The 14,813-nt window shown below is 33.9% G+C and overlaps 2 protein-coding genes and 2 pseudogenes across 4 annotated transcripts; 3 read left to right on the top strand and 1 right to left on the bottom strand.

Moving 5' to 3' along the window:
* LOC104715506 (cyclin-B1-1-like) lies at positions 1-3,194 on the top strand (annotated as a pseudogene). The gene is made up of 4 exons (XR_015566262.1): positions 1-148; positions 2,307-2,455; positions 2,561-2,686; positions 2,776-3,194. The product of XR_015566262.1 is annotated as a cyclin-B1-1-like (transcript).
* Positions 3,195-4,189: 995 nt separating this feature from the next.
* Positions 4,190-5,098, top strand: LOC104715508 (glutathione S-transferase T2-like). Its single transcript, XM_010432906.2, has one exon. It carries the CDS (start codon positions 4,190-4,192, stop codon positions 5,096-5,098), a length of 909 nt encoding a protein of 302 aa, XP_010431208.2.
* Positions 5,099-5,983: 885 nt separating this feature from the next.
* Positions 5,984-7,433, top strand: LOC147938846 (uncharacterized). Its single transcript, XM_087467456.1, has one exon. The coding sequence runs from the start codon at positions 5,984-5,986 to the stop codon at positions 7,298-7,300; it is 1,317 nt and encodes a 438-aa protein (XP_087323582.1). The 3' UTR covers positions 7,301-7,433.
* Positions 7,434-8,737: 1,304 nt separating this feature from the next.
* On the bottom strand, positions 8,738-9,913 carry LOC104711572 (transcription factor HEC2 pseudogene; annotated as a pseudogene). The gene has a single exon (XR_015567119.1). The product of XR_015567119.1 is annotated as a transcription factor HEC2 pseudogene (transcript).
* Between the last annotated feature and the right edge of the window lie 4,900 nt (positions 9,914-14,813).

Below are 14,813 nucleotides of genomic sequence, written 5' to 3' on the forward strand. Positions count from 1 at the left end.
ATGGAAGAAGCATCGATATTTCTTGACCTCACAGGTTCCAAATCCCTTGCAAGGAATTGGCTCATAGCTCTCAAGTCTACAATCTCGATGAACCTTATCTATATCTATCTACTTGTTGTACTAGTTCTCATCTCTGCTTTTCTTTGCTGTATGTTAAACAATGATCTTTATGTTGTATGTTGTGTTCTATGTTAATGGAATAAAGCATATGTTTGTTCAAAAAAAAAAAAGGTTGGAACTCGATCTACGGTTTAAAAATAAATAAGTTGGAAAGAAGGGAGATTGTCTAGCAAATGGAACGGAACAAAGTCGTGAGCCTTACCGATCGAATATTTTAATCTCTTGGTATGGGATATCTCTACTCCTAATACACAACTTGCCTTGTTCTATTAAATTAGACATATATATATCTAACAAAATAACATACTGTACATAGGATGTCAAATTACATACCTAATAAGCAATGGAAGTCTATAGTAGATATTAGTGGAATATGTTATATAATGTTTGTTAGCAATGATTTTGGACAACAGAATTGTACACTATCATGCAGTAAATAACACGTTTACTTTTATATGATCATAATATATAATGAAAAGTATAAATTAAGTTTGATATAGTAGAATTCCCATATTAGCTTAAAACATTATATTCATTGGAGTGGAAACATATAACTCAATTATACTGCCACAGGATCCTAAGTAGGCCTCCTTTTTTGTTTGGTTAGATTATAAAGAGATTCAACTACAACATTGCGTTTAGCCTATAAAGAGAAATTACAACATTGCGTTTAGCCTATAAAGAGAAATTATTTGAAACTTTTTTGATATGTTGATAAGTAAAAGCACCCGTTAGTTCTGAAGAAACGGAAACCCAAATTCCCATACGACTTGATCGTTTATTCCCATACAAATTCCTATAGTATATATATAAGTAATTCAACTTGACGTCCTAATAAGTGGAATCGTTTTCCTCAAAGCTAATAAATGGGGTCCCTATCCTCTAAAGATAAGCATAATTCAAGATTTTCGAATATTCCTTGGAATACGGATTGTAGTAAACTTCTAACCCTTAAACGTCGTTATATAAATGCTAAAACACTGCACGCATGGTATCCCAAAATTAGACAAAAGACTAATTCAAACCTTATGCTGATTGAACAACAGTCAATTTCAGCGGATAGATCAAATATGGTTTGGATTTTAATGAGAAACACTGCATGTATCCACTTCATTGACCGAGTTGATAAATTCAGAATTAGGTCATCTTATTAAACCAAACCCAAAATGGGCGGCCGAAACCAAGTGCATGAACATCAATTTAAACATGTTTTTCTTTCTATTGTTGAAGTTGCAGTCAAAGGCTATTCTTAAAGTTAAAACATATGTTATGTTTCTTTGGAAGTTCCCAAAAAGGAAAGCCATCGGTAAACTATTCACGATAAGAAGATTTTTTCATGCATTAATAAATTTGGCTAGGCCAGTTCCTAAAGTTATCAATGAAACGAATATCTAAAATCAAAAACTTGTATGGGTTTGGACTTTCGAACAAATTTTCCATCTCGTAAGGGCATGATTATCGGGGGTTGTTAGGGGGGTTTTTAGATTTTTGGTAGGTTAAAAATAAATCAAAAGTAAAGAAAATAGAGTAGAGACTCTCTTATATAACATACTGAAATTAATCTTAAGAGACGCAACGTGTCCATTTATTGTTGGTCCAAGAGAAAAATAGAGAAGGGAATAAATTTTTTTTTCCACGATTTCTTTCTTTCAATTTCTTTCTTTCTTTCTCTCTTTCTCTCGTTCTCTCTTTCTCTCCCGATCAAAGTGTCGATCCGCCAAAGGAAGAGCTGGTTTAATCGCAGGCTACAGATTGAGGCAAGTTGAATCGGCGGAGATGTCATCATCGTGACGGTAGCGGTGGCGATTTGAATCGTCGTGGAGATTGTAGCGGTGGTGAATTGACGGAGTATGCGATGCAATCGGAACACCAATAATCAATTCGATTGAGAGGGTAAGTTTATCAGGGCATTAGTATGATTTTAGGTAAACTGTTAGGTTGATTTGATTTTGTTTGCTTGAAATTAGGGTTCTTTGTTCCTTGTTCGAAAATTAGGGTTCTTTGTTCTTTGTTCAAAAATTAGGGTTCTTTGTTCTATGTTTGACTGATATCGTAATTCATACTCCTTATTTCCAGGTTTCTTCTTCGTCTTTCAATTCTAATTTTTCTTCTTCTTCTTCGTATTGCAGAATCCTCTCGTTTCAGAGGATTGAAGGCACACGAGTTTACATTGGAATGCCTGTGAGTTCTTTCAGTTCTGGAATCAAAGGTTGTAGAGGTGATTGAGATAAGCTCAGACAGTGATGAAGAACATAGTTTAGTTCTTGTCCGAAAGAAGAAGGCTACTAAGAAGAAATCAACCACTTACACATCTGTTCTTACCGCTAGAAGCAAGGTATTAATTTTGCTTTGTGAAGTGATGATTCTTGGTTTTGAAAGTAAGAAGATGTTTGGTCTGTTCTAAATTATCTCTTTTTGTTTCTTTCTTTTGATTTTTCAGGCTGCTTGTGGTATAGAGAAGAAACAGAAAGAAGTGATTGTTGATATCGATTCTGCTGATGCTAAGAATGACCTTGCAGCTGTGGAATATGTGGAAGAGATCTACCGTTACTACAAGTCTGTTGAGGTTAGTATACTATTTAGTCTTATATAAATCATGAATCTTTCCTTGTAGAGTGAACTTGTTTTATTTAAAGTTCTCATTTGGATTGGCAGAGTGAATGGAGACCATGAGATTACATGCATTCACAACCTGAGATTAATGAAAAGATGAGTTGATTCTGGTGGAGTGGTTGATAGATGTACATGTCCGATTCGAGCTAAACCCAGAGAAGTTTTACCTCACTGTTAACATTCTCGATCGGTTCTTGTCAGTTAAGACAGTACCTAGAAAAGAACTGCAGCTAGTTGGTCTCAGTGCTCTTCTCATGTCTTCCAAATACGAAGAGATCTGGCCACCACATGTAATAGAAACAGGTAACTCTTAAATCATTTGTAGCTTCTGATTATGATTCTTCTTGTCTTCAGCTTCTGAATTATAATTTTTTTTGCAGGTGTCGGACTTAGCTGATATTGCAGACCATGCATACAGTCACAAACAGATTCTGGTGATGGAGAAGACTATACTGTCTACTCTCGAGTGGTAAGACAACGGTTTTAGAGTTTCTTCCATGGTTTTACATTACACTATATATAACATTTCAACTGGTCTCTTTTTGTCTTCAGATGGAGAATATGGTACACTATTTGGCGGAGTTAAGTGTGATGCATTACGATACTACGATAATGTTCAGTCCATCTATGCTAGCTGCTTCTGCAATCTACGCAGCAAGATCTGCTCTACACCAAATTCCCATTTGGACCAACACTCTCAAGCATCACACTGGCTATTCCGAGACTCAGCTCATGTAAGTAAACAAACCTCTGTCAATTTCTTCATATGGGTTTTGTATATGTGGTTGGATATTGATTCTTTTGTATGAAACAGGGACTGTGCAAAGCTATTGGCGTATCAGCAATGGAAGCAACAACAAGAAGGGAGTGAGCGTCTCTTACTGAAGCAGTTAATCATCTCCCATTTCCCAAAGGTAAAGTTTGAAACCCGAGAAAGTTGGAGAATCCTACAAACCAACGGTAGAGTCCTTGTTACTCTTTACCTCACACACACTTTATTTAATGCTAGTTAAAGTATGATAGTGAGTCATTGATGTTTGTTGGTTGGTTGTGATAAATGTGTTTAGTACTTGTTAGTGTAGGTATTAGTCTAGTCAATCATTATTGATGTTATTATTTGAAGTGTGTGTGAGTTGGTTGTGAAGATGTTTAATGTTTGGTTGTTGTAGTTTAGGGAAGACTTAATTACAAAATTTAAACCAACTAGTTGTAAAAGTAAAAATAACTTACACCTTATAAATTCATTGTCTTCCTCTTCATAGTAACTAGTAACTTACACCAACTAGTCTCTTTGAATCTCTTTTTTCTCCTTTAACACCTTTGAATCTTCGTTCATAGTCTTCCTTATAAACTCGCAAATGAATCTCTTCTAAACCCTTTAACACCTTTCAGTCTCGTTCATAGTCTTTCTTATAAACTTCTTTGAATCTTTTTATTCTCCTTCAACCCCTGTGATATGGATTCTGACGACTACATGAATCCATATCATCCCTCCTCTAGCTATATGAATCTGTTACAAAGTCAGCTTGAAACTCAAAACATCGACAGTCCTTCTCTAAGTCCATGTTCTGAAACTCCATCTGAACCTGCATCACCTCAAGAAAGCCGCAAGTTAAGGCATGCTTGGTTACCAGCTGATGATAAGATGCTTGTCTCTGGTTGGCTCAACACCAGCAAGGATCCGGTAACTTCTAATCAGCAAAGACGCGGTGCTTTTTGGGGAAGGATTGCAGACTATGTTGGAAAGTGTCTGAATGCTGTAGGTCGGCCAAAGAGGGAGGCGAGTCATTGTAAGCAGAGGTGGGGGAGGATCAATGACTTGGTGTGCAAGTTCGTTGGTTGTTACGAGACTGCTACAAGAGAGAAGTCGAGTGGGCAGAGTGAAGATGACGTGATGAAGGTAGCACACAAAATATTCTCCAATGATCAAGGACATCGGTTTACCTTGGAGCATGCTTGGCGAGACTTAAGGTATGATCAAAAATGGTGTGCATCCATATCTACTAAAGGCAATGGAGTGAAGAGGGGAAGGGAGGATGCACATCCGGTGAATGACATCGATGGATCACAGCCACGTCCTCCTGGTGTTAAGGCTGCAAAGGGGAAGTCGAAAAAGAGCACTAGTACACAACCGGCTGTGGAGGAAGATGGAGGCGATTTCTTGGAGCTTCAGTTGGAACGTGTAGAGAGGATGTATGAGATGAAACAGAAAGATTTCACCTTGAAGGAGAAAGAGTTCGCTATGAAGAAGGAGCATATGAAGCATGTTATGCTTGAAAATCTGATTGCTAAGAAGGATTCACTATCTGAATCCGAGAAAGCTCTGAAGGACAAGCTAATTGATGACATGATGTCATCAAGTTGAATCCGAATTACGCTTGTGTTTTTAGTGTTCTATGTATTTGGTTGTTGTAGTTTCGAATATTGTTGTGTTCTAAATATGTTTGTGTTTTTTGTGTTCTAAGTATTTGGTTGTAATCGGACAAGCTTGTGTTTTTTTGTAATCGGACAAGCTTTATGTAATCCAAGTGTTTCTTGTTTTGGTGTAATCGAATTGTTTCTACTTAGTTTATGTTTTACTTAGTTTATGTTTCAGTTTGATTCAGTTTATGTTTCAGTTTGATTCAGTTTATGTTTTACTTAGTTTATGTTTCAGTTTGATTCAGTTTATGTTTCAGTTTGATTCAGTTTATGTTCTACTTAGTTTATGTTTTACTTAGTTTATGTTTTACTTAGTTTATGTTTTACTTAGTTTGATTCAGTTTTATTTGTGTTTTGATTCAATTTTGTTTGTGTTTGTGTTTTTGTTTCAGTGATGCTTCGTGACACCAAAAGAACAGCAAGATTATGTCATCATGTGACACCAAAAGAACAGCAAATGTGACACCAAAAGAAGGAAACATGTGATGGAGTCGGTCAAGATTATGTACTTTCACCACATGTTTTCATCCCCGTGACACCATGTGAAGAGCAATAGGATTCACTTTTGTATAATTATGTATTTTCACCACATGTTTTTACGAGGGTTTTTGTATTTTTGTACATCTACCACATGTTATCTTTTCATTTAAGACCACAAATTGTATTCAATATTTTCTATCCACATATTTATAGTTTTGACTGTCCCAAAATTTCCTATATATGTCCACTACTAGCACACAAAATATTCACACCAAACCAATGAAAACATAACTCCATCTCTAAATTCTAAACACCAAAACACTTTTCCTTTATTTCCAAAAGCTCCAAAATGGCTTCTTCTTCTTCTTCCCATAATGATGATGTTGATGATATACTTGATGAATGTTTTAATCAAACATGCGATCAAATCACCAATCATGTATGGCAAAATCTTCTTACTCCACCAATCCAAAGTCAACCACCACCTAAACCAAGAAAAAAGCGAATTCACATTGAAAGAAATCGAGAAGTCGGTCATGACCACTTGTGGAATGATTATTTCAGTGATGCTCCTACTTACCCTCCCAACATTTTCCGTCGCCGTTTTAGAATGAACAAGCCATTATTCATGCGTATTGTCGATAAGCTTGCAAATGAAGTCCCCTATTTTCAACAAAGAAGAGATGCTACCGGAAGATTGGGTCTGTCTACATTGCAGAAGTGTACAGCAGCAATTCGTATGATGGCATATGGTTCTGCAGCTGATGCGTTTGACGAATACCTCCGACTTTCTCCAAACGTGGCGCTAGCATGCTTGGACAAATTTACAGATTCAGTCGTAAATTTATTTGGAGATGAGTACTTGAGAAGACCCACACCAGCAGATCTTCAAAGACTACTCGACGTTGGCGAGTATCGCGGATTTCCCGGCATGATAGGAAGCATCGATTGTATGCATTGGGAGTGGAAGAATTGTCCTACCGCATGGAAAGGTCAATACACCCACGGAACAGGAAAGCCCACAATTGTTTTAGAGGCGGTGGCTTCATATGATCTCTGGATATGGCATGCTTTCTTTGGACTACCAGGTACATTAAATGATATCAATATTCTTGACCGATCTCCAGTCTTTGATGATATTTTGCATGGTCGAGCTCCTAAAGTGAAATACAGTGTCAACGGCCATGAGTATAAATTGGCTTACTATCTGACAGATGGTATTGATCCAAAATGGGCTACTTTTATCCAATCTATTCCACTGCCACAAACTCCAAAAGACGCTTTATTTGCGAGACAACAAGAAGCTGTGCGTAAAGATGTAGAGCGTGCTTTTGGAGTTTTGCAGGCTCGATTTGCCATAGTCAAAAACCCGGCTCTTATTTGGGATATAGTAAAAATTGGGAAAATAATGAGAGCGTGTATCATACTGCACAATATGATAGTGGAGGACGAACGAAATGGGTACAATCTGTTTGATCAAACTGAATTCACACAAAGGGAGTCAAGTGCTTCAGAAGTTGACTACACGCTTCCAACACCCATGCCTTCATGTGTCGCTACTATGCTCAAGAATCGAAATGATGTTCGTGATAAAGAGAAAAATAAATGCTTGCAAGATGATTTGATTGAAAATATTTGGGCAAAATTTGGAGCAAATCAGTATTAAAATTAATCATTCTCTCCATTTATAAATTGCACTTCTGTTGTAATATGTATTAATGTTTTTGTTATGTTTTGTATGTTTGAAAATTAATTAAAATGCATTATTTTCTAATTTAATAAAATCTTAAATGTTTACACATTTATATCACTTCTATTCTAATTAAAATTTTTTAAAAAAAAATTTTAAAAATAAGAGACCCAAAATAAGAACCTACCAATAAATAAGAAAATTTTATCTAAGAGATCATGGGTTCTTATTTTTTAAAAAACACACAATTAATTCATATTAAATTTAACAACCCCCTACTAACATACTACCAATAAACTTGGTCTAATGGGCTTTAATATAAGAGATGTAGTTATACACCTAGAGATGGACATACTTAGAGCTTTGAAGAAATTGTTGGTGTAGTAAGTAAGTAAGATCTTTCTCTGTGTTGACATGGGATTTTATTAACTGATAATGCACCATATGATTCGTAGTACATCTTCTGCTTCTAGAACAAAGTCCCTTGGTCAATAATGTTGTTGTATTTCCTCGACCAAAACATGTATAATATTGGACTAACTTTTGTATCGGTGTCGCCGTGTCGATTAGATCAAAATTATATCTCATTTATGGCATGGTATGCACGACCTATGATTGTAGTGGTCATGGGCTCAAACTTCTAATCTTTGTGAAATGGGTATTTATTTGGGCTTAGGTACCTTGTGAATTGTGACACAAACAACATACAAGTTAGGATGTCAGCTAGTTGGGTTTCACCATCTTTTGTAATGAATGTAGGTGATTCAAGTTCCAAGAAACTAATAAGTAAGAAAAAAAATTAAATCATTTTGGGATTAAATTGTTTAATGTACACTTATTCAAAAGATAAAAAGTTATTTATACAGCATGATATTATTACAATAATCCACAATAACAGTATGTATTGCTCAATCGGAGTATTGTATTATACAATATGCCTTTCTACGTTAATTTGAAATATAAAATTTTTGATCAAGCAAAGAAGATCGAACTAGTTAAAATATAATTTTAAATATATACATTATGTTACTTATCCATTTTTATCATAATTTTCAATATTTTGAGTTCATTAGTATTCAAATCACTATATATGGTAATTTATTTCCTATAACTATATTTGTTCAGGAAATGATTATTAATAAGAGAATTAGAATTTCAGAATTTGTAATTCAAATTTTGAATTTATTACATATAATATATCGCAGACTCTTACAAGTTAAAAAGTATCTGATATACTTTTTTTTTTTTACAAGAAATGTAAAAATTTCTTTACAATATCAAAAATATTCAACTTATAATCTATCCCCCAAAACTTTGTAATCTAGAAAAGCATGTGCATCAAGATAGTATTACAACAAGTACGAAATGACATAAATTACACACTTTGACACTTATTACATTAGAAACAAGACAGAAACATGTCGGATTAATCGGTGACAACAGTGGATTAATTCACTTGGTGATAATTAAATATTACTAGTACTCCGTAATACTTTAGTCTTTACAACACAAGACTAACTTTTAATTAAACCATCCCAAAACTAAAACATCATCGATAGCCGGAAAGATTGAAAAGGATAGTTTCATAATATTTAATTCAACTCCTCCTAAAATATTGATTCACTTCATATTAATAAATATGAAATATATTTTAAAATCATCATCATCATCATCTAAGAATCTGTGCATTTCCAAGCATCTGGTGATGATCAGACCGCATAGTCCCACACCCTTTACCTCCATATCCTCCACCAACAGTACCCGCCAGTGCTCCTCCGGCCACCGCCGTCATTCCTCCCCCGTTAACCACCGCATGTTCCTCCAGCGATTGCACCTGCTTCTTAAGAAACTTAACGTAATGGATAGCCTCGTCGAGCATCGACGCCGTATCCATCTTGGTTCCACCGGGGACAAGCCGTTGAAGAATCCGAATGCGCTCGCTTATCCTCTCCCTTCGATGTCTAGCCGCCACGCTCTGTGGATCCTTAGAGATCCTCACGTTCTTTCTCTTCGGTGGCTTCACGGACTCCGGATCAATATGTATAGGCTGCATCACGGCTATGCGAAAGATCATCTCTCTCATCGCCGCCATGTTGGCGTTGTCGCTACATCCTCCTCTTCTCTCCGGGAGAGATGATGACATGGACGGGGCATACCGGAAATTGAAACCGGGTTGGTGGTGATGAGAGATGGTTGGGTCAAGTGGGAGATGAGTATGGGTGGGGTTGAAGAAGAACGGATGGGTGTTGGATTCGGAGAGCATCATAACGTTATGGGAATTAGGGTTAGGGTTTGAGTGAGAGAAGTGTTCAGGAAGCTTCTCCATCTGCTGCATCATCATGTTCATTAGAATGTCGGAGTTATCCATCTTATTTGATCTTTTTGGGAGAATATATAGGGTTTCTTTTTTCTTTGAGAGATATGGAGAAGCTGGTGAGATAAGGTATGGAGGAAGAAGAAGATGGACTGACAAAGCTTGAAAATTTAGGTTTTTGTGTGTGTCTGTTACACAGAAGAGATGGTGATGAAAGAGAGAGGAAGAGAGTTATGTGCGAAATGTAAACTGGTTACTACCAATCAGAGATTCAGCAATATAACAGGAACTAGAAGTGATGGATTTATATAGCACTTTGTGGCCCATTCTTATTTTTTAACTTATTACATAATATATAATATTCAACAATTAGGATTCTTTTCCTTCTTCTATTTTTCACACTCGTAAACTTTTTTACACACACATATGTATGTATGTATGTATTAATGTATCCTAGCTAGGTGTTGAAACTCTTTTGAATACGATGTTGAAATTTTTTTCCTTGCTTTGACATGTATGTTACAACCTTCCATGCAACATTTATATCTTTTTTTCCCATTTGGCCTTTTATGTTTGATTCTAGATGAATTAAAATGTAGTTAAGGAGAAATTAAAAAATATAAATTTATTTACCTCAACATTTCAATGCTAGTTTTGCATTAAGTTCAGCTGGTGTTACATCCAGAACTCGCAAAAATCACTGATTAATCAGTTGGTGTTATGTTGTAGTCATTTAGCTGCTGAATGAAAAATTCGTATCACTTAAAGAGTCATCTTGATTGAGTCTTGACTGTCGAATTATGAAGATATTATCCTTTGTTTGGATCGACCGTCCACGTGTAACAAATCGGTGGGATATTGGACCCACGAGTTGTGAACCAAGGCGCCTCTGGACAAATCAAAGGTGCATGAACCGCTCTCACCACCATTGAGTGAGGCACCAACCATGAATTTTCCTATTTTTACCATTTTAATTTGTTCCTTTTTTTTTTTTAATCTAAGTAACTTAATTTTTTTTCTTATCTGCGCGAATGCTAGATATTGAAGAAAATAAGAACTACTTTGAATTATAATGGGAAAGAGAGTAGTCGTGTATTATTTTTATATTTACCTTTTCTACTATCAATATTTTATACTATTAGTTTCTTTATAATTGTTAATTACCCCCACATTCACATGAAATATGTCAGAATCCAGGGAACCCATCTGCTTCGCCGGGATCTGTTCAGGCGACGGCGAAATATATTTAACAAAATATTACCTTGGATTCAAGGTTTTCTTATTTAATCGTTTAATTTGGATCCAATATTTTATGCATGAGAATATTTTATGATTTTGTTCACCAAAAAAAAGAGAGAATATTTTATGATATGCATAACACATTGTCTTGGTTAGTAACTATTTAAGATTGATGTCACGTGTTACTACTTCTTCGAATATAATTGTAGGAAACGTGAATATAATTAAGGTTAAATTGATTTTTTATATAACCATCAAGTTATAACTCCGATCAAATTTTCAGTATATAGTTGATAACTTTACATTGACAGTTTTCCAGTGTATTATATGATACACACGTTAGTTGTTCATATATTGTGGAAGAATATTGTCTATAATGGACTAAATATATAAATCGAATCTCACTTGGCGTCGAGCGTTAGCATATGGGCACGCTTATCAAAGCCGATCGGAAAGGACTTATTGCGATCTTCATTAAATTATGTTTTCCTTTATTTATTTATTTTTTTTTTTTGTTTCAAGAGCTTTACGTGAACATAGAGTACTTGTGTGTGTTGACAAAGAAAGAACAAAAAAAAATAAAGAAAAATTAGTAACATTAGTTAACAAGGAAGCACTGCGACAATCAAATTAATAAATGACCCTTTCCTTAAAAAGGCACAAGTCCAAAAGACACCAAAAACCACACAATCTTCAGTCAAGATTAATGCTTGGCTTCATTTGTGCAAAATCATTGGTTTTTTCTTTTCACCCACAAGAAAATACTAACTTCTTTTGACGTCACATTTAATACACATCAAACGATTGTTAATTTAAATCTACATATGCTGATTTCTTCTTCTTCCCTAGAATTAGACAAAAATGGACAGACACAGTAAGTTGCTTTGGACTTGGTTTTACCCTCTTATGTTGACACTGAAACATGTAAGAAAACCCAACGGAACGATGACGTTTCGCTGCACTCACTTTTTCAATCAAGAAACCAGTTTTTGATTAGATGCTATTTTCCCTTTTTCACCTTTTTCGTTTTTACTTCAACAAAGTCACTCTAAGAATTAAACACTCCTCTCCTTTCCAACGAATCTAAATTTCTTAACCAAGATTCGAAGTCTTGTTCGTACTTCTTTTTTTTTTCCTGTCAATTGAAGACTTTCTTTTCGATTATTTATTACTATATTATTGAACCTGTTTTATCGAAAGTGCCCATGTCATTCATTACGTTATGGATAGATAAATACCGTTAAATTTGTCATCAGACCGAAACATATTAATTAGCTTTGATTGTTTACTGCAATCTAGCTACGATGCAACTCTATAATAACTACACGATTTGTTTTCTTTAATCTGGTTTATGTGATCCGTTTGTATCTGGTTTAATCTCATCATCTCACCAAATAAAGAAAATGCAACGATCTTATCTGACTTGTTTTTTTTTTTTGTTTTTTTAAATATATGAAACCCCTAAAACTAATTATAAAATAGATGAAATCTATAGTTTAGTATTAGTCATTTACGACTGGCTCTTTTTTAGTCAGATGTATTTATTAAAAAAAAAAAATTGTCGTCGCATTATTTGGTTGTTTGGTGAGGATGGGCACTGTATTAAAATAACAAACACTGGGATATTGGAAGCAAATAGCATACAATTTTCAAAGGAATCATACTATTTTAATACTACAAAATTTAGGGTAGGTTGCCTCCCAAGGCAAGGTAGTGATACAGCTGTGTTCATGTCCCAAGCATCATCTATGCTCTTTGCTCCATATTAACACCACAATTTATATCCCAAACGATTAATCAAGATTTCCGACAATATTAAAAAATACTCCGTAATTAAAATATTCATAGTTGAAAAATGAAACTAATAGTGCTGAGAAAAATTTATCACACTAAGGTCACAACATTACCACTGATAGTTCTGATTTTTCTGATCATTATTATATCACTTTTTGTAACTCGACCATTACAATATCTTTAATACTATTAGGTTTTATAGATAACTCTCATATTATATCTTATAATTTCTTGAACAAGTGCTCTGTATTATTCTGACACATTTTTATCTTTTTTCCTTTGTTTTTAGTTATTATATTGTTCATATATGAAAATAAGATAAATATGAATTCATTTACTTTCTTCAATGCTTTTTTTTTTTTTCAATTATGTCTCTCCAATCTCTCTTTTTATTCGGATAAATTCTCATGTTCTCTGTGACAGGATAAAGTTCATGCACCCCTCTTTAATTATTGCTATTATTGAATAGTATATTTATATTGCACTATTTCTGGTGATTTCTTAAGAAATGGAATTTTCTTAAATTTTTTAGACAAACTTCTGAAACAATACTCACCAGCTTTATCAATAGATTCAATACATAAGTTCAAACAACGGGAGGATACATAATACTTAAATCAACCCAAAAACAAAAAAAAAAAAAAACAATGAAAGAAAAAATGTATGCATGGAGATGCATACGAAAGTCAAAAGTGACTAAAACCCTAGAATGTAGGAGCCTCAATCGGGAGAATCAAATTATCACCAATTTATGGAAGAATTAAAACAAACAAATATGGGGTGATATGATAAGATTTGTTGATTTTTATTATAAAGAAAAACAAAAGAAAACAAATTTTCCCAAATAAGGAAATATTATGGGATGAAGAAGAGTAGATCACACATATCCCTATTATTGGTTCTGCTCTTTTTTATTTGTTTGCGTCTTAGTTTTAGTAGATTTTTGGTATTTGGTACATTCTTTGACTCTTGTTTTCTAATACCCATCCATGTCCCTTGTGCTATATTAAATATACTCAACTTATTTATTTTCCGGTGCACCTCACAAGACATATGTAAAATGTATCCTCTAAGATAATAATTTTTTTTCTCTATTATTGAATATATGTTTTGAAAGAATTGAAAGGATAATGCAAAATAGTTTGTCTTGTCTTCCATATATGGAGTATAAGGAAAGCGATGGTAAAAGCTGTGGATTAAACAGAAAATAATAAACTCGTCGATCTTCTCAATGTTGTTAACGATAGTCGATATATATCACATAATTATAAGTCGATATCTCACAAATTTGTATAATATATTGCGTGGGATATTTTGTTTTCTGACAAAACAATAAATGGCTGTTAAAATGTTTCAGTAACCATTGCAATACACATGAAAATCTATAAAACAAAAGAAAAGCCGGTTAGGGAGAAAGGACCGACATACAACATCATAATAATATCAGCTCTGTTAAGAATTAAATGGGCCTGAAAACTTATGTGGCCCAATACAGGCCTATAGCTTTAATCCTTACAGAAGCATTCTCACACAAAATGCTGACATGTCGCACTCACAGAGCTTCAGACATTATTTCCTTTATTTGTTATTAATTATTCATAATATTTATATCAGTTTTCCAAAAATATAATTAACACCAAAAAATAAATTCTTATATTCTCTTTTTAACTTAATTATATCTTTTAATTACATTATCGTAAAATCTTTAAAATAAATTTTAAGAACTTTTTGTTCATATGATATGATAATACAAGATTAATATTATAATAATTCTCACGGGTTAAATTTTAATTATTATACAAAAATTTTATATATTTTTATATACTACACAATCAAATTTTATATTCTAATTACTGATAAATATTATAGATATAAAAAAATATAGTAAAAATATTTAATAATTATTTTATACCGCACATAGTGCGGGTTGTTACCTAGTAATGATAATAAGCAGATTATTTTTTTTTTTACAACAAAAGATTAGCTCATATGATCCAATTGGGTGGGAAACTGTTTACATACAAAACATTATGCGGAGATATACGTGCTTGGCATGCCAAAAAATCTGCATTTACATTTGCATTTCTAGAAATAAGAGATAAAGAGAAAGAAATAAACTCCTCCCTGTCAATCTTGACATCA

Source organism: Camelina sativa, chromosome 9 (assembly GCF_030686135.1).
Source record: "Camelina sativa cultivar CO46 ecotype springtype chromosome 9, ASM3068613v1".
Taxonomy (NCBI): Eukaryota; Viridiplantae; Streptophyta; class Magnoliopsida; order Brassicales; family Brassicaceae; genus Camelina; species Camelina sativa.